This window comes from Oculina patagonica, chromosome 8, assembly GCF_052425735.1.
Source record: "Oculina patagonica isolate OP01 chromosome 8, crgOcupat, whole genome shotgun sequence".
In the NCBI taxonomy this organism is placed as follows: domain Eukaryota; kingdom Metazoa; phylum Cnidaria; class Anthozoa; order Scleractinia; family Oculinidae; genus Oculina; species Oculina patagonica.
In genome coordinates this window covers 26,245,690-26,265,108 of record NC_135765.1, presented here as the reverse complement: position 1 = coordinate 26,265,108, position 19,419 = coordinate 26,245,690, and the positions used below count along the sequence as shown (strand labels likewise).

General features: G+C 37.8%; 1 protein-coding gene and 1 long non-coding RNA gene across 2 annotated transcripts in view; both read left to right on the top strand.

Moving 5' to 3' along the window:
- The window catches only part of LOC144663787 (uncharacterized), a 95,437-nt gene that overhangs the window by 348 nt on the left and 75,670 nt on the right, over positions 1-19,419 (top strand). The window lies entirely within an intron of this gene.
- Positions 3,212-18,163, top strand: LOC144663266 (scavenger receptor cysteine-rich domain-containing protein DMBT1-like). The gene is made up of 9 exons (XM_078524170.1): positions 3,212-3,245; positions 5,492-5,524; positions 9,363-9,674; positions 11,515-11,826; positions 12,441-12,752; positions 13,811-14,053; positions 15,143-15,451; positions 16,269-16,589; positions 17,137-18,163. Exons 1-9 carry the CDS (start codon positions 3,212-3,214, stop codon positions 17,376-17,378), a joined length of 2,118 nt encoding a protein of 705 aa, XP_078380296.1. The 3' UTR covers positions 17,379-18,163.

The window sequence follows — 19,419 nt, the reverse complement described above, 5'->3', positions numbered from 1 at the left end:
AGTAGTTAAAACTACTAACGATTTAAAAGTATTTTTATGCAAAAAGCTTCATAACGATGTTTTACTTCTTATAGCAACATTCTATTTAGTTTATATTTTACAAACTCTGAATTCGAACTTATCACGATTTCCGTGTTGAGCTCATTTGCATATTGTCACGAAGTTAACACCATTTATTGATGCGAACCTGTAATTCCTCTTAAACTTAACAGAGATTTTATTTGATAAATAGGGACACCATTCCCTTGGCAATCTATTAATACTTTCAAATTCGATTGAAGAAACGCCGCATGTCTACAAACAACGACTTTTGAAACCCCACTTTTTTGATACGAATTGAATAAGGAGATTTGGAATTTTGCTTTCAGCCAAACGCAGCAAATGACACAAGTTTACTGAACGTTTTTCTATTGTTCGGGACTTGATTTGTCTTATGTAAAAGTTTCGTATCATTTCTTTTTATATTTAGCATGTAGCAGGGGATCAAACATGGTGAATATTTTTAGGTCAAATTTAAGTACTTTCCACTGTCTGACAGTTTGATTGACATTTCTCCAAAACAATAAACAATTGAACCAAAATATTGCACATGGTTAATGCACCAGTGAAGTTACAAAAGTGTGCCAAATTTGAGGGAAATCGGTGAGATGCGCTGTAGACTCGCCTGCATGGTTCTCGTGCGGACTCACTCTTAATTTTTTTGGAAAAACTCGTGAGAGAATTAAACATTCAATAACAATAATTCGTTAAACTTTTTGCTAAGCTAGTTCTGTTTTTTTTTGCAACTTATTTTACAAACAACTACATTTGCTTACTATTCTGCGTAGCTTGCGGGTTTGCTGGTGCTAACCCGCTGATCGTGATGTTTTGTGTGTTAAAGGGGCTATCTCACGCAATGTTAGGCAATTTCGGCACTGACCAACTGTTCATATCATCAACTGAAATATCACAATAACGGCTTAAAACTGTAAAAAAAAACTCAAAAGAAACACAGAAAGACTAAAAAGGGCCATGGATGGGCAACATTGGGGAATATTAAAACGGAATGCGTTCACGTAAACTTGAAAAACGTCGGCCCGACCTTTTCAAGTTATATCTCAATTTGTATAAAAGTGTAATTTACAATGCTTTAAAATCATCCGTGGCCGTTTGGCCGTGATTTTGTCAATAAGGACTTTTGCTCTGCCATTTTAAAGTTTAGAACTATTAAATAACCGAAAATATATAGAAAAACCTAAAATACCATGACCTATCCCATTAAATTACGTTGTAGGAATTGACAAAATATTGTCCCGAATGGTGCATTTATTTTTTCTCTATCTGTTTTAAAATTGCATACAGATTACACAAATGATATATAAGATTTTCTGTCAAATAAAATTATAACAAATTTATGGAATTTTGAAACTTTTTCGGAGTGTTATGACAATCACTTTCAGAAAAATATTTCATAATTAAATTGAAATTTACTATTTTTGCTGGCTCGCCTTAGCGAGACAGCACACTATTCTGGTAGTCCTGTGTGTGTTGGGTATTCTGTGTTGTGTGTGCGGTTCGGAGCCAAATTTTGGATGTCAGATTTAGCGCATGCGGTCTACGATTCTGTATATTTTTATTATAGCGTGTAGTACAGTTTGTCACACGATTGCGTGAAGTAGCGTTTATTAAAAGCATACAATAAATAATTGTTTGATTTTTTGGGAGATATGTAAACTTCATCTTAATAGCGTTGAAAACCGAATATGCTGTTGAATGCTTCTTTTTGTTAGAACCATTGTTAACCGAATTTGGGCCGAATTTTAAGCAGCCCGACGAAAGTACAACTTTTTTTTCGTCTTAGTAAATTTTAGTCACAGCAAAAGGTCCATACATTGTAACGTTACAGAAATGCTTCCGATGTTTTTTGGAGATAGGGAACAGCATCTGTACTGTTAAGTTCTTCTATTAAGCCTTTTTAATACCTTTTACCTTTTAATACGTATTGAACACCGTTATATGGTTGGGCGTATTTTAAAGCGAAATTGAATGCTATTTTCCCGCTTTTGCAAGCTGCTCTGAGTAACAACTTGTGGCATGTGACTGTGTAAATTTTTCTCTATTTCAGTCGCGAGACCATTGTTTGATTTTTAGGGAGATATGGAAAGTTCATGTGCTCTATTTTTATTATGCCATTACGATTGTGTAAAACATTGAATATTCTATTGAATGCGGTTATATTATTGCAACTGAAGCTTGGGCCAACTTTTAAGAAGCACGACAAAATTACTCTTTTAATAGCTTCAGTAACAGCGAAGAACAGCGAAAGGTTCTCATTATGTTACGTTACATGTGCATTGCTTGCAATGTTTACTGGAGATAGGGAGAACATCTGCTTCATTTTATAGTTGTACCTTTTTATACTATTCAGCGTTCAATGTGCTCTTAAACATCGTTACATTGTTGGATATATTTAAAAGCGAAATTGTATACGATTTTTCCGCTTTTGCAAGCTGCTCGAAGTCACAGCTTTCTGCGTATGATTGTGTGAATTCTGCTTAATTTTCTCGTACGGGTCAGGACCATTATTTGATTTTTAGGAAGATATGGAAAATTCATATGCTTTTTTCTACGATTGTTTCTTTAATAATCGCCAAAAATGAAATCCAGAACTCCAAACAAGCCATTCATTTACATACTGTACCTCCAAACTTCAGAAATAATGTAGTGTAATCGTTAATTCCTCGAGCCAGCACTTACTTTAATTATGAAATTCCTAGTAAATAACAAATATTCCATTGATAAAAGCCTTTTTACCATGCGAGCATGTCACAAACAACTAAAAATAAACCAATTTAATCAAAAAATATGATTTTCGCACAAGAACTCTTGACCTCATCACCCGAACAACATCTAACGTCTTTTTACATGGACCAATCGAGCTTGCCAAGTTTCGCTGTCAAATGACAGATCCTAAGAAAGTGACATTGTCTATATTGGGTGCAAATTTGCATCAAAAATGTTCTGAAATCCACACAATATGCCATCAAAATTTCACATCTCTCCTTTTTTTTACGATTTCTGCAAATTGTCACCTCAGCCTTCAAAAATACGACAGAGTAATTTTACAATATTGAAACAGGAAGTAAATACCTAAGATTGTGGTCATATCAACACGTACTGTTAGGACTCGCACGTTAGGACTTGCAGGTTCAGTGGCTCATTCCCGTTGAAAATGAAGCTTGCAGCGATCGTTATTTTAATAGGAGGTAAGTAAATATGGAGAAATATATTGATATTACTAAAGGGTAATCAGGCTGCTGTCGATGTTTCGTACGAATGGCGTATGTGTAGGTTCCATGTCATGACTCGACGTCCTGTTCTTAAAATGCTGACTATCGCTGTGCTAAGTTATATCATGTCCATTTACAACCAGTTATGCTAAAACAAATCATTTATATTACGAGTTTACGTATAATAGCGACTGTTTTCAACAGAGTAAACGCTTTTTTTTATTTCGTCCCAACTACTTGTCGTCTTTATAATGTAACGATCAGAATTGTTTACGGTGCCCACTTCTGCGGAAATCACGCTTTCCATCTTGGCAAAAACATAGGTCGAACAGTTGTATTTGTCTCGTTTTGTGTAAAGTCAGGAGCCGTCGACATATTCATATCCATCGTTGCCTCTGCCGAAAAAGCTAAGCGCTTCCGTGAGCAATTGCTTTGTGTTACCCAAAAAATATTGCACATAACAGCTCTGCTGCTTTAAAAAAAACAACAACAAAAAAAACACCCCGAAGGCAACAGATAAGATACTTTCGAAGCTGAAAATTGATGCGTAGCCAGGATAACATATATTTAAAGGTGTATAAAAACGTTCTCTGGCTTAAAAGCTATTAAAGAATCGAGCATTCGGCTGTCGGACTACAGCCTTCGATGAATAAAACGGAAGTCAAAATTAATCTAAAATACATACAATACAAAAATAATTTAAGTTCACTGCTTTTTAAAAGAATGGATCGGCTTGGAATTATCGTTAGCATGCTTGAGAGCCGAGGTGTGCCATGATTCTAATGTCTTATATAAAACGACCCTTCTAAAAGCGACCACTAAATACTGTTAATATTGTAAACGAGTTCTTTTGTGAAATATTAAAACAAAGTGCACCTCGCTGGAGGGTAAGCAACGAGCTGGGACATTCAGCGAAGCAACTTCAAACACTGTCAAACAGTCATACTTGACTTTTTTGTTTTTGTGTTGATGTCCCAGAGCGTCCCAGCGCATGTGATCGTTAGCTGCAAGGGACCATTACTTCCTTATTAGCTGCAAAGGACCCATTTTATCCCAGCTGTCAAAAATGAACCTATCGATAATTTAAGTTGCGAAAATTAACACTTGATTAAATCAATAACGCGGATTTAGAGCTTTCTAAAAAAAATAATACAACTAAAATCAAGGCGAACATTAAAGCGTTTTAAACTGTAGCTACCTTAGCTTATTATGGGAAATGTTTCGGTCAACTGGTGAAAAAGGAATGCAATTCTTTTCCTGTTTAACATAACAGAGTATATTCGTATTCTCGATATTCGACTGTAAGTAGTAGATAAAACATGAGCGGGAGATCTGTATGCCATAACCATTCGTTTGCATTCGGATTCTCAACCTTAATTGCCCCCCGTGGGGGGGGGGGGGCACTTCCTATAAATGGGCTAATGGGGATGTGCCGCTGGAAGGGGTCGCATTTTCACGACTGGGCTGACTATAATGGGGTCGCCTTTTCAAGCATTTTTTATAGGGTGACTAGAATGGGGTCACACTTTTCCGGGATTTTGAGAGTACAAAAATTCTGGCAAGTTGTGATTTATAAACGGAAAGATTCGCCGAAAAAAATGTTACCGTATTTATTGCTGTTGTTCAATATTTGACAAACGGCTCCCAGAAAGTCACTAAATTGGGGTCGTGAAAATTACATTTACCCAAAAGTGACTAAGCTGGGGTATATAATTGGCCAAAAATATGACTATAATGGGGTAGGGGTTCTGAGAGGCCAGCGGCACATACCCAACAAAAAATGACCCAAGTACCCCCCCGGAAGATGTACAATTAAGCCCCCCCCGGGGGGCTTAATTGTACATCTTCATATTTCACTCGTGTGCAGTGCTATCCCATCAAAAGTGCCAATGAACCTTTTTAGTGCAGACACTTATGGGACGTGTGACAGTATCAACCATTTTATAGAGGAAGGCTTATTACAGAATTGTCAATAGTTTTAGTCTCTCTAGGGAGGAGAGGAGTTTTAGTCTCTTCAGACCTTTGGAACTCTACGAAGTACAGGAGGTGTATGTATTATAGTGTCTTCCATAAAGGACCGAAATTTTCCACTGCACAGGCAAAAACGTCGCAGAAAGCAGAATGAAAAAAACGAATGCAAAAAAGAAAGAAAAAAAGAAAAAGAAAACAAGATAGAAAAAAGAATAGAAGCTAAGGTAATGAATGTCTTTCTTTGCCTTAAGGTTTTATGCTGCTTCATGTCACGGCTCAACAAGGTGAGCATTATATATAGAGGATATTACACGACGGCGCGAAGATATGAATTTTATTTTCGAGTAGTAAAGCAATATTTTACGAATGAGCGCAGCAAATGAGTAAAATATTGCTTTTACCACGAGAAAATAAAATTCATATCTTCAAGCCACCGTGTAATTTTCTTTTTTATTATATAGACAAAAATCATGCATGAAGTTAAAGTTAAAACATTTTTATTCATTCATCAAAAGGTTATTAAAACACGAGCGAAGGCTAAATATAACATTTGAGCAAATTGCCAATCTGAAAGGCAAAATTTCGCGAACTGAAACTTTCAGAAGATGTATAACGTAAATGTAAATTCTGTTTATAAGCTTTTATCAATGCCACTGATGATATAATTCACTGTTTTGAAATATGTTTCTGCTCAAACTCACCGCATTTCTGATTTCTGGTCGCGAAGTCTTGCAGTTCGGCAGCTGGAATTTCTTGATTTCCCCTTCCTTCGTCTGACTCTCAACAAGCAAGAAGCTATTTTAAATAATTTCAAGTCATATCAAGTTTTCTTCTTCGTATTAGCATTTTCCTGTTCCTCAGTAAAAGCTTTTATTTTGACTTCAGTGAACTTCATGATCGATAGCTCGCCATTTCCAACCGGCGTTTGGCAGCTTTCACAAACAACAAGGCGGGAAATGACGTCATCGATATCCTCATTAGTGAGGATATGGAAAATATGCCACTACAGTCCCGGATGCAGTTTCGTATGAATTTTACAAGTGGTCTATTTTCCAGTAAAGCACTCGCGGCTATATAATAAAAATATTTATAGCATAGTTGGTAACATAATTTATTTTAGGTCCTTGATCCTTTTTACAATCTCTGTCAACAGTGTTTAGACACGAAGGTGGACTATATATAAAACTGTCAATTCCAGGATCAATTTGTTAATCAACAGATCAGACAACTGAGCGGCTCAAAATAGCAATATAAATAATAAAAAATACACCGTTTTTCTTCTATTGTTATTTTCTCTATTGCAGTTTACAAACACGTAATTAGTAAACACTGTTGAATTTTGACGCTTTATATTATTGTGGTTCGCATGGGTCTCTACGCCAACAACAAACCCTGCGTTACATCAGCTCACTTAACAGTTCATATTGACAGCACACAAAATTAAAATTATATTCATAAGCCATTTACTGAGTAAATGCAGATTAACATCCGCCTTGAATAAATATACAACGACTCGAAGTGACACAGAGGGACTGTTTATATTGATGAGGGTTGTCCCTGGTAGGAGGGTTACCCTCCATACTGAGCCACCCCGGGTGAGAGATCTTTTCATAGGTTTCTTTATAAAAAGCTACGAACCGTTTACATGAGAAATTGCAAAGTTGGCTTGAGGGGTAGGGTGGCCCTGGGTGGAGGGTCACTCGCTTTGAACGTAGGGTGACCCTGGGGAGCGAGCCAATTTTTTGTCCATATAAACAGTTTGGTTGTTATTGCCTCACCTACCAGGGACAAGTTGACACATACAGAGCATGCGCAAACCCTGAAATCAGCAAAAACAAAATTGAAGATAAATTGAAATGGAAGTCGGCGGTAAATTAGTCCAAAAAATGGTCTTGGTCGACGGTTCAACGTTCCTGATTTTATAAAAAGCAGCCATAGTAGATGTTTCAAAACAACTATCGCCAGTCTTTTGAACCGAGAGAGCGAAGTTTTGGCTCGGTCAACAGGGACAACTTTCTAATATAAACGCTGGGCAAAAGATGGCTCGGGGAAGAGTGTAACCCTACTACCAGGGACAACTCCCTTCCATATAAACAGGCCCAAAGAGGCTAGTATTCAGCTACTGTAAGGACCTGTTTATATGGAGGAGAGTTGTCCCTTGTAGGAGGGTTACCCTCCATACCGAGCAACCCCGGGGAAGAGACCTTTTCATACGTTTCTTTATAAATAGCTAATGATAACAAATAATTATCAACTTTATTTTTTCAAGGGCGACACTTAACAGTAAACACTGATGAACTCGTGGCCCTCTAAACAAAGCTGCGAACTGTTTATATGAGAAATTGCTATGTTGGCTCGGGGGTAGGGTGACACTGGGTGGAGGTTCACTCGCTTTGAAGATAAGGTGGCCCCGAGGACGAGCCAACTTTTTCCCATATAAACAGTTTGGTCATTTCTGCCTCGCCTACCAGGGACCCCACCGCGGTCAAACGTCTCAGGCAGTTTTTTTTTTCTATTTCGGGGAATTTCGTTCATATTTAAGTGTTAGTATGAGCAAGGATAGATAAAATAGTTCCTGAGTGTAAACATATTCCCATTTTCTCAGGTAAACGAGTGGTCTTACTTTTTAATTGTTCCACAACCGAACCAAAGTGCCTTGACAAATGGCGCCGACAAGTCCGCATATCGCTATTTTCAAACACGTAGAACTTTTTTTAGTAAAGCTCCAACAAACTTAGTAACTTGTCAGGATACCGGTAATGTATCGAACTTTGAACTGTGGAAATTAAAACCTTATCTTTGAAGTACTTTTCTTGTTTTTTTTGTTGCATATTTCTGACGTTTGACCGCGGTCGCATACGGGGCATGCGCAAATGCTGCAATCGACCAAAACAACATCGAACTCGGCGGTCAATTTGTTCAAAAAGGTATTCGTCGAGTCAGCGTTCCTGATTTTGGAAAAGACCGCCATAACAGATATTTGACAATTATTCTATGAGCCCGCATTGGATACGAGGTGGTAAATAGCCTATTGGCTATAACGACTCTTATCCAACAAGAACGAATAGAATAATTGTTTTATTGAATTCGTTTTTAAGTTTAAATCGACTGGACATTTCAGTTTGATGTAAACGAAGTGATAGTGTGAGGGGGCGAGAAAATTTGTGGCGTGGTGTTCACTTCTTGAGTTGAATGAAACACACGAGGAAAGCGAGCGAGAGAGTTTTCTTCCCAAGATTTTCATCCAATAATTTCCTCTAAAGTCGTCTATATATGCTGGAAATTGTGACAACAGTTAAGATTTACGGGATGATCCGAAGCAAAAGCTTTTCTGGAAACTACACGTCTTGTGCAAGTAGAACGAAGCAAGTGTTTACATTGTACTTGTAATTTACGGCTCCACCGCTGTCATCAAGACTGCTATGTTATTTGAAGCGAAATTGAGATGAAAGTGGAACAGGTTTATTGTAGTATAATAGGTAACAAACTTTACAGAAGTGCTGAGCCTAATTTTATGACGTACAATGAATGAAATTGTGTCAGTTTGCCGTTCTTTCGTAAATTATTTGCTGCTTTTCTACTTTATTCACTCGCTCTTGTTGTGCCTTTACAAGTATTGTTAATTAAACTTTTCGCATCAATCCTTTTGTTTTGCGTAGTTAATTTTACTATGGTATTTCTGTGGTTTTTGTAGGCACCGCTGATTATTCCTTGTTCATAAAGCTCGCCAAATTTGCTGTTTTCAACCATTTTTCTGATGGAACTGTCGCTTCCCGCAGAAAAATGTTACGCTGAGCGGCACTTGCCGCACTCATTTCCCATATAAGGTCAAACATAGGTATACGAGCTGATAACCAGGATTCAGTGAATTAATCAGAAAGCTAGAAATGCAATATCCGAGGTTGAGAATTTAATCATTCAAAATAACTCTCGCCAGTCTTTCGAACCGTCAGGGCCAAGTTTTTGCTCGTTCAACAGGGACAACTTTTTCATATAAACGCGCGGTAAAAAATAGCGCCATATATAAGTATTATTTTGAGAAAACAGTCGTTTTGAATTGCTAACAGCCTTACTGTAACATTTACCGGCGTTCTCAAGGTATAGTTCTTTGTTGTTTTGTAGTGCGACTGGCAAACGGAAGTTCTCCATTTGAAGGTCGTGTTGAAGTGTTTTACCAGGGAGTCTGGGGAACAGTCTGCGACACCTTTTGGGGTTTAGATGACGCTAATGTTGTTTGCCGTCAACTTGGATATGGAAAGGCACTAGCAGCACCAGGGGGAGCTGCATTTGGACAAGGAACTGGGAGGATATGGTTGACTTGGGTCCAGTGTAAGGGAAATGAGGATTCTATTTCGGACTGTCGACATGACGGATGGGGTCAAACTCGAGGCTGCGATCACGATGAAGACGCCAGTGCAAGATGTAGCTCGCCAGGTGTGTAGCTATGATAATATTGTCCCGGCTAAATATTTTCCTCCAACATCATGTTCGAAAAGTATGTTTTAAACATGCCCTTAATGGGATGAACATTGAGTTAAAATTCTAACTTTACTCACAAGGTGGCCTGTGTACAGCCGTCCCAGGACGGCTGTACACAGGCTTCCCACAAAGATGTTCAAATTTTCTTATATAGCTCTGAGTAAATCCTATATTGTCAGCGCAGCTATTTTTCCTTAATTTCTGGGAACTGTCCAATTTGGGATTAAATTTGGATATTTTCAATTAGGAATTTCAGGTAAAATGCACAAACTGTCCAATTTAAGAAAAATTGGACAGTTTTGTCTCAGCCAAACAAATCGAAGAAAAAACAACATGTGACGGATTTTAGCCAATTAGCACAAAGCATAGCGTCAGCCCTGTAAACTTGTCGCATTGTTAGCCGACAATGGCAGAATTGTATAAGGCAAGTTTGCTACGTTTTTCCATTTCTTTTAAGCTTTTCAGCAATAGTAAGAACAAAGAGAAATTGTCTACGTTGTCAGAAGAGGAGCTAGCTACACTAAGAAGCAAAACCCAAGAGCAAAACACCTCCAATAGTACAAAACTTGGGTGAACGTAAGTGCATCGAAGCGAAGCAAGAAATCTGTCAGATATTCATCGCCATGAGCTAGATGCAATTCTTTGTCGTTTTTTTTTTTTTTTTTTTTTTTTGCTGAAAGTCGAAAAGAAAAGACGGCGATGAAGTACAAACGAGATAGTGGAAAGAAGTATGTCAGATTCAAGAAGTTGTAAAGCTCTTCGGACACTTTATTTACGACTTTCATTGATTGATGCAGTGTTTTCACTCACTTTGTAGCAAGCTTCGCAAACTCATGTGAATAAAATTGCACTGTTTTGTTCAAGTTTTATTTGCGAAGACAATGCTTTGAGTGAGTTGCATGTGCTGTGTTATGCCTACTTTCGTTGAATGCATTTCCCGTTCTGGACATAAGTTTATTGTTTATTCTGGATTGACTGACAACAAGCTATACAACTAATATGTAACTGGACTAAATGCTTATCTAATTCAGAAATAATTAGATTCAAAAATTCCTCTGACAGCCAACTTGGACTCGACCTACGGCCTCGTCCAATTTTGGCTGCCCTCGGAATTTTTTCATCAAATTATTTCTAAATTGGACAGCATGTAGTCCAAATGCGTTTACAAATTACAGCCAATGCGTGCTGAACGCGCACACGCTTGCGCGCTCCGTTTATTTAATTTTATTTCAACTACGCGGCGTTGCGATTTACACTGCTGAAGGGGTTTTTATGCACTCCAAGACATAGTCTCTACGTTAAACACTCATTATAAGTATTGAGTGCTACGCAGCAAAAACTCTTTTTTTATGTTTTGAACAGTTATTAGATGAGATTTTCGTGATATTCGGAGTAATCAAGGTCGAGGTTAATCAGCCGAAGCCGGAGGCTGGGGCTGATAACACTTACCGAGACTTTGATAGTCAGGATATCAGTAGAACTGAATCTAACAAACGATTTCAACACTTGTGCTAATTACTTTTTGTCTGTGCAAGATGCCACTCACCATTGGCACTGCTCTGCTCATGTGCTCGCTAACTTACTTAAACACGATGAGTGAGGATTGGTGTACATTAAAAAAAAATAGTGTATTCTGCTGTTAGAAAAAAAATTTCCCAAGTGCTCTGTTGTAATTTAAAAATTATTATTTTTTAGGAATTTAACATGTCCTTTTTGGCTAATAGCTACGTAGGTCTAGACATACCTTATTTTATTTAAACGATTAAACAATTATGTCGTTTTGCTTTGCTTTAAGTTAAGTTAGTAGGAGGAGTTTCACCAAAAGAAGGACTTGTGCAAGTTTACTACAACAACACTTGGGGATCCATCTGTGGTCAAACGTGGGATAAGAAGAATGCAGATGTTGTCTGTCGAATGCTTGGCTATTTAAGATCAAGCGAACCTAGGAACGGAGCAGATTATGGCAAAGGAAATGGCACTGTATGGTTAAACAGTGTACAGTGTACCGGAACAGAAAACTCGCTATTTTCATGTGTTAATGATGGATGGAGAAATCACACCTGTACAAGCGGCAAGGAAGCAAATGTCTCATGCATTGGGCCTGATGGTATTATTTTCTATCGTTTTACATAGACTTTTATTTATTATTATTATTTTAATGCAAAGGGAATGTAGAGCAACTTATCTATAAGATCAAAGCACATTTAAGACAGTTTTTTTAAAATTAAGGACATTGTGTAATTCTTCTTCAAGCCGTGCATGACGTTTTTATCATACGCTTAGACACGTGTATATTTAATTAGCATCGGAGCCTTTCTTTTTGATGTGCCTGTTTCTTTTTTTTTCATAAAAGAAAAAAAAAACAAAAATTATAATAGTAACAAGGTTTTTCGCTCAGATTGCACGGTATTGTACGAGTTTTTTGTCGTTGAGAGTTTCCTTACACTCAAACCGGTGAAGATAATGCGCATTTAACTTATTTATAATTTCTTGTATATCACATCGAAGGCTTATCACAACGAATGTAAATCATTGAACAAAAAATTGAAATGTAGGGGAAAAACGGGATTCTCCGAGTTCGGAAATAAAGCGGACCTTGTGTGCTCACAGTCGTTTTTTTGGTTAACCGCTTTCTGTTCGTGGTCAACAGCATTTCTTGGCACAGTTTATTCATGTCATATGATGTATAAATCACGATTTATGTCTTATGCTATTTTTCAGTGCGATTGGTGAATGGAGGACTGTTGACATCTGTTGGACGTGTTGAAGTGTTGTACGGCGGGCTCTGGGGAGCAGTGTGTGATGAAAGATGGGACCTCGATGACGCCAACGTAGTTTGCCATCAGCTGGGCTACCCGGATGCAGTGTCAGCGCCACGCGATTCTCAATTTGGGGAAGGAACTGGCGTTATCTGGATCAATGAAGTGGAGTGTACAGGAAGGGAGGATTCTCTTACGAAGTGTTCGCATAGTGGATGGGGAAAAGCTAACTGTTGGCATAATGATGTGGCCAGTGCAATATGCTCCAAGCCAGGTAGGGTTATACAGTAAGTGAATCACACCCTCTGCAGTTTCGTCAACTTAGAGTGCCTGGGGCCGGCCTCGTTTCTCGAGGGTCCCGAAGCGGTTTTGTACCCGGAAAGCCATAGCAAAATCTCGAACCTTATTATCATACAGAGTTCGATTTTATTCACATATTTTTGATATGAACAGTGGTTCTCTTATTGCAAAGTTTCAGGCATATACAATTATCTGTCTATAACTAAAAATGGCTTTGAAGGCCCGGTGCTTTGGAGAAAATGACCTTTATTGTTTGAATCACTGCACCTTTAAAGGTACATAAAAGTGCACATGAAATAAATCAAGCCCAATAAATTGATCACAGCTTTTAAAAACAAAAAAAAATTGTAGCCAGTTAGAAGAAGGAAAGGAGAAGTTATTTGTTTTCTTTAAAACGGTTCTTTTTATGTTTTAAGTTATATTTGTTTGTGTAACACAGTTATCCATAGAGAAAAATGTATTGAGGCGTGGGTATACCGAATTTTAGATAAGGGTTTGAAGAAATATTTTTTTGAAAAAAAAAAAAAAATACCAACAGACAGTTGACGCCCACGCAAGAGCACCTCTGGTGTTCGTCTATCAATTTCTAACTTCAAATTCTAATTTTAAAATCATCATAAATCTCCATTTTTTCTTATATCTCTAAATTATCTTAAAATCACCAAAAATTTACAAAACAACGCAAAACATGGGTTCGTGTTTTGAGCATAGAGTTTTTGGATTGCTTGAAACGCGAACGAGTTATTCGCTAAAAAAGGAAAACACCGGTGTACCCCTGCCTTAGCTGACCTGTTGTTTTATTTAATAAATGGAAAATATAGACGGAAAACTGATCCTGACGGCTAAAGCGGTCAAAAATAAACAGTGGATAAAAAGAAAAAAAAAATGGAATATATCGAATAAAACCTTGCTTTGTCGCTGTGATATTGCAATTTTATATTATATTATTTTAATTGATAGTTCGTCTAACGGGAGGCAAATCTAATAAAGAAGGACTTGTTCAAGTGTACCACAGCAACGCCTGGTGATACGTATGTGATCAACACTGGGATAAAAAAGACTCGGACGTGTTTTGTCGAATGTTGGGTTATACCGGTTCGTCATCTGATTCTAAAAGCTCTGCAGATTATGGCAGAGGAAATGGTGTCTACTGGCTGAACAACGTGCAATGTGTCGGAAATGAACAGTCAATATTTTCTTGCGCACATGACGGTTTGAAGAAGCAGGACTGTGCTAATGGGAAAGAAGCAAAGGCTGTGTGCGTTGGACTAGAAGGTCAGAAACTTTATTTATTACACATCATTTTTTTTTTCAATTCACGCTCCACACTTTAATTTTCTTTGTTACATTAACAATATATATTACACCCTAACTAAGGAAATTCTCGCGCGCCCTTTTTGGTCGAAGATTATGGTCAATGAGAGTATAGTCCATGAAAACGACGTAATCTGAAACGCAACGCAAAGCAAATTTCGGAAAACTTAAGCCGTACTTTTTTTTTGTATAATCAGACGATTTCTAAAAAGAGAGCTCAGTAGAACATTAAGGACAAAATGTGCACACTTTCTTCGACTTCAAGTGAAAAAAGTGTGATCATACAAGTTGCGCGTGCGTACGACTTTACACTGATTTTCCATCCAATTTGCCAGTAGATTTCCCGTGTTATGGTTTAAAACAAATCGACCGCAATTTTTCAATTTTTCGTCGTCTTCAAAACTTTAAAGTGAAACCACTCACCTAAACACGCATAGTTCCACTTGAGTTTTGATTATTTTATGGCTTCATTTCTGTGGTCTACTGATAAGAGTGTAAACCATAGTGGTATTCGACGCTATAGATAAGGAGACATGGCAAAGGGAAAATGAAAACGGACTTAAACTATATACAGTGTACAATCCATTTAAAAATACGTTCATTGGTTAGTTGAGGAACAAAAACGGTTCTTTTTTCTACCGAAAATTTCACTCAACGATATTAAACTTTGAATCAAGAAACTCACTTATTCCAAACGTTCGGAAGTTTTACGGCTCCACTGAGCAATAATTTGTGTAACTTACCCAACAGTTAGCAGGAGCATGGATGGCTCAGGGGCTAGAGCGCTTGCTTACCACCAATGTGGCCAGAGTTCGATTTCCGCACCCGGCGACATATGTGGGTGGAGTTAGTTGTTGGTTCTCGCCGTCGATCGCTCCGAGCGTTTTTCTCCGGGTTCTCCTGTTTACATCCTTCCACAAAAAATCAACACTTCTATATTCCAATTCGATCGGGAATCCGAGGGCCACAGATTTTTTATTTGGGAGACTATTAAGTGCTACCCTCGTAAAATAAAAACGATTTATTTATTTATTTATTTTATTTTTTTAGTTCGCTTAGTTGATGCCAGTCTCCCGTTTCTTGGTCGAGTTGAGTTGCTGCACCGTGGTATGTGGGGAACTGTGTGCCAGGATGCGTGGAACCTAAAGAGCGCCAATGTAGTCTGCCGTCAGCTTGGATATAAGGATGCTCTAGCTGCACCTATTTGCGCTTCCTTTGGACAAGGAAAGGGAATCATCTGGTTACATGGTGTCGATTGTAGAGGAAGTGAAGGTTCCCTTGCTCAGTGTAGACACCGTAATTGGGGGGAAGGTAGATGCAGTCACAGGGGAGATGTTGGAGTCGTTTGCAGGCCACAAGGTAATACAATGTACTCTTTTAAGCAATTAATCGATTGAATTGAGGTGTTTCAAAGCAGGGTTTTTTTTTTACCATACCTAAAATGTGTCATCACCGTTTTAGTGGTCTCCCCTTAATCGGATAGATATGAAAATGTAGTGTTTATAAGCCAGGTTTTGACGGCATTCTAAAGTTTAGTCCGCCAGTTATGACCTTGGACAGCAGAGATACGCACAGAGATACGCGCGCATAGTGCCCAGTGGGAGTTTGGGAGATTGGAGACACATATGCTGATGTAACATTTGCCAATTTTTTTTAGACGAGTCGTCTACTCGAGCAATTTTCGTATGTGGAAGCTTTTATTTATTTTATTTTGCTGCCCTACGTGCCAGTGGGCACAATGGGCAGTGAGTGGAAGCTTTTATTTGTCACACAAAACCTAACACGCCAGCTTGTATTTGTTTGTCAACAAATATATTTCATCACATAAAAATTGGCCAATTTTTCTCATATACCGGCCCGAGGAAATAAAAATTGCCACATAAATATTGCTCGTGTAAACGAGCCTTCAGATTGAAGTTTGGTATAATATACTCTTCTAGGGAAATCGACATTGCTATGACAACAGTAAACAGAAAAACTCGAAATCAGCAAAACGTGAATTCCCATATACATTTATAATTTGTGTGAGTGATTTAAACTCCCCCTGAAAAACCCGGTGCCAACTGATAAAGCAGCATATAGCTTTCCCCATCACACAATACCATTTTTTCTTTAAACTTTGTTTTGACAATTTGTTTGCTCACTGTGCATCTGCTTTACCTTCGTTTGTTTCCAGGAAAGCCAGGGGCACCTCAAGTCCTCCGCAATATCTCGACCCCAACAGTACTTTGCAAGAAAGATACCACATGCAGCCTGTTCTGTTACATGTCAAGTGACAAGCCAGTTCGATACACTTGGTTAAAAGATGGTAAGCCGCTGACTGGCAATGACGTCACCATAATTGAAAACGTCCTAGTGGTTACTCCTCGTGCTGAGAAGGATTATGGGGTTCATGTATGCACGGCTACTAACAGTGCTGGGGTTGCGGAATACGAGATCACTTTGAAAGAAGAAACAAAGAGCTCAACAGATCGCGATGAGACAAAGGGAGACAAAGGTTAATATCATTCTCCAGGATTTTACTTTTAGTCCTTTTCGTTTATTTTCCCGTCTTTATCATCTCTGAATGTCTCATCTAAGCCGGTCTTTCGATCAAATAAGACCGATTAATTCTGGCGTGGTCATAAGTGGACAGATTAAACGGTGACAACAAACCATTACTTTCTTTCGACGGGCTGACGCCTGGAATTATTTTAAATTAAGATCAATGTTTTTAGTCTTGCTTACTAATCCTCCTTCAGTTTGACCATTGCCGGAAACTCATTTTTTCTATTGTCGATGGTTTAGCTCCTAACTTCTTATTAACCTAGTACTATAACTACTGTCAATTATTTGTTTGTTTGTTCGTCTTTTTGATTATTTTTACAACAACGACAACAACAACAGCAACAAAAACAAAAACAACACTTTATTTAAACAATCAAATTATTTACCTTTTTTTTACCAACCGATTTTAAGATCAGATACAAACCAGATTTTTTATTCTGTCAAACACTGATCGCCTTAATAACATCTATATTTTTTAAATTAATTTCTTTTTCTAGGTAAGAATGGATCAAGTGCAAATCTGATTCCGGCAGTCGTTGTCTTGTCATGCGTAGTTGCTGTGCTGATCTTTGCTGTTCTTGGTGGTTTATTTCTGTGGAATAAGAAAAACAAGTCATCAGCAATTACTGGGGATGACGTTAAAGGGGAACACGGAGGAATACGCATCAGGGAATACCCAGCATATGACAACAAAACATACATGTCAAAAGTGGAAGGAGAAGGAACCGAAAGCACTTAAAACTCTTACTCTTACTACTCAATATACCAGTGGGATGATTGCTCATTTTTATATGGCGTAAACGATAAAAAGACTGCTTCCTGTTAATCTCCTTGTTTATTGCTTTGCTGGTAATCATGTTTTTAATCTCGAAAAAAAAATGCAATATTTAGCTTAAAGGATATATTGTTATTCCTTAAAAAATCTTTAAATAGTTAAATAGGTTCGTCAATCTAAATACACGACGGAAACCTTGTATTCAGATTTTATCTGATCAAATGTTAAAAATCAGCTTGACTCAGGGCAGGAACGAGCAAGAGACAAGACGGGGCACTTGCCTTGTATATTTTTTTCCCCAAATTTTAAAACAAAACATGTTTTGTTGGGAAAATAATCCCCAGTCGAACAAGACTGATTTTTTAATGTTCCGGAAGGCATGCCGCTAAACTCACTAGCAAGATCTTGCCTCGTCTATGGCAAAGGCCTGGTTACGGCCCTGCTTAACTGGAGCAATAGGCTTAGGACGACGTTAGCAAGTCTCATAGTTTTAACTGCTTGTTACCATCACACTTATATTTCAACCAAAAGCTCTATATTTTAAAAAAATAGTTAAATCTCAGAAACGTAAGTTATCATATACAAGTAGTTTTAAAAGACTAAGAAGACATTTTTAAAGTGAACCGTCAATCTCAAGTTTAGACTTCAAAAGGGACTAAAGAAGAATCCAAAATATTCTTAGGCAATGCTGTTAACCAAAAAAATTATGAAAATGTATAATAAGGGAGTTTGTTCAATAATAAATGCAGCTTTAAAAGAATCTTAGTTATGACTGCTTTTGAACACATTTTGTGCTTTGATACCAACGCCACATCATTGAGAAAGTGTGCCCTCAAAAATGTCACGCAAAGACCACCCTGTTATAGACCGAGGCGTTGCATAATACGTCACGGTCAAAAAAGAAATACGGTCGTGCTTATCTTACCGACAATAAGTACTTCGTTTTTTTTCTTTTCGTATTTACCTTAATGAACAATGCTAAACTGTTCGATGTGACCATTCCGCTTATAAATGTCTTATTGTTATTAAAGCACAGTGACAAGCTGAGCCCAACTGCATGTACTACTTTGAATAAATATATATGTACGTATGTCTTCTTTGGCCGAATATAGTGAGAGGCTTTTAATTTCAACCAAAATGCTATAAATCAAAACTTTGTTATTTTAAATAGAGGCTATTCCGATCTCAACCAATTTATCTCGTAGTCAACAGGAAGCATCCCAACTACGTAGTTTCGGGTTTCCGTAGTTTATTGTGTAGATAAAATAAAGAGGGTCTCTTTATATTATGGTGGTCGTACGTTCCGCAAACAGCCATATTTTGTTCTCCCTATACCGGAAAAGCTGTAATTTTCTCCTTAATACCGACACCGGCATAATTTCTTGACCTAAAACCGCCAGAGAAGCACGAATGTACTCGCAAACAGACACTCAAAATTGGCTTAGACCGCCAAACCGTAAGAGTATAATAGACCAGATAGACCCTCACATGGACATATATGTTGTTTAATGTGTGTTCTGACTACAGTTTCAAAGCGGTGCATTTATACACTAGTCTTTAGTTTTCCATTGGAAAGCCCTTGATTTGTGTGTGTTGGCCCAGATTACCGCACGACGTATAAGGTATACGATGTACTTTAACGCTAGGTCAAATGAGCGAGATTTTCAATTCCAATAATTACAAATATGAATTTCCGTTCCAAAGTTGCCGAGGTTGATTTTAACGCCCAAATTTTTAGCCCACCTTGAAAAGCCATAACGTCTTCGACGGATTTAACTTACAACATCTTCTGGAACTCGTGCTCGGAATATTTCCTTTAAAAGCATTGTTGTTATTTTGATGCAATGTCAATATGTAAATTGGTTATCCTTCACTTAACTTTATTTATGTTCCTGCGAAAGTAGTTTTACAGAGGCTTCATGCATGCATTAAACAGCCAGTTATGTCGCATGTAGTTTTCCAGAATAGTAATATTGGCTATCTGCATGGGCCTTGAGAGGGTTTA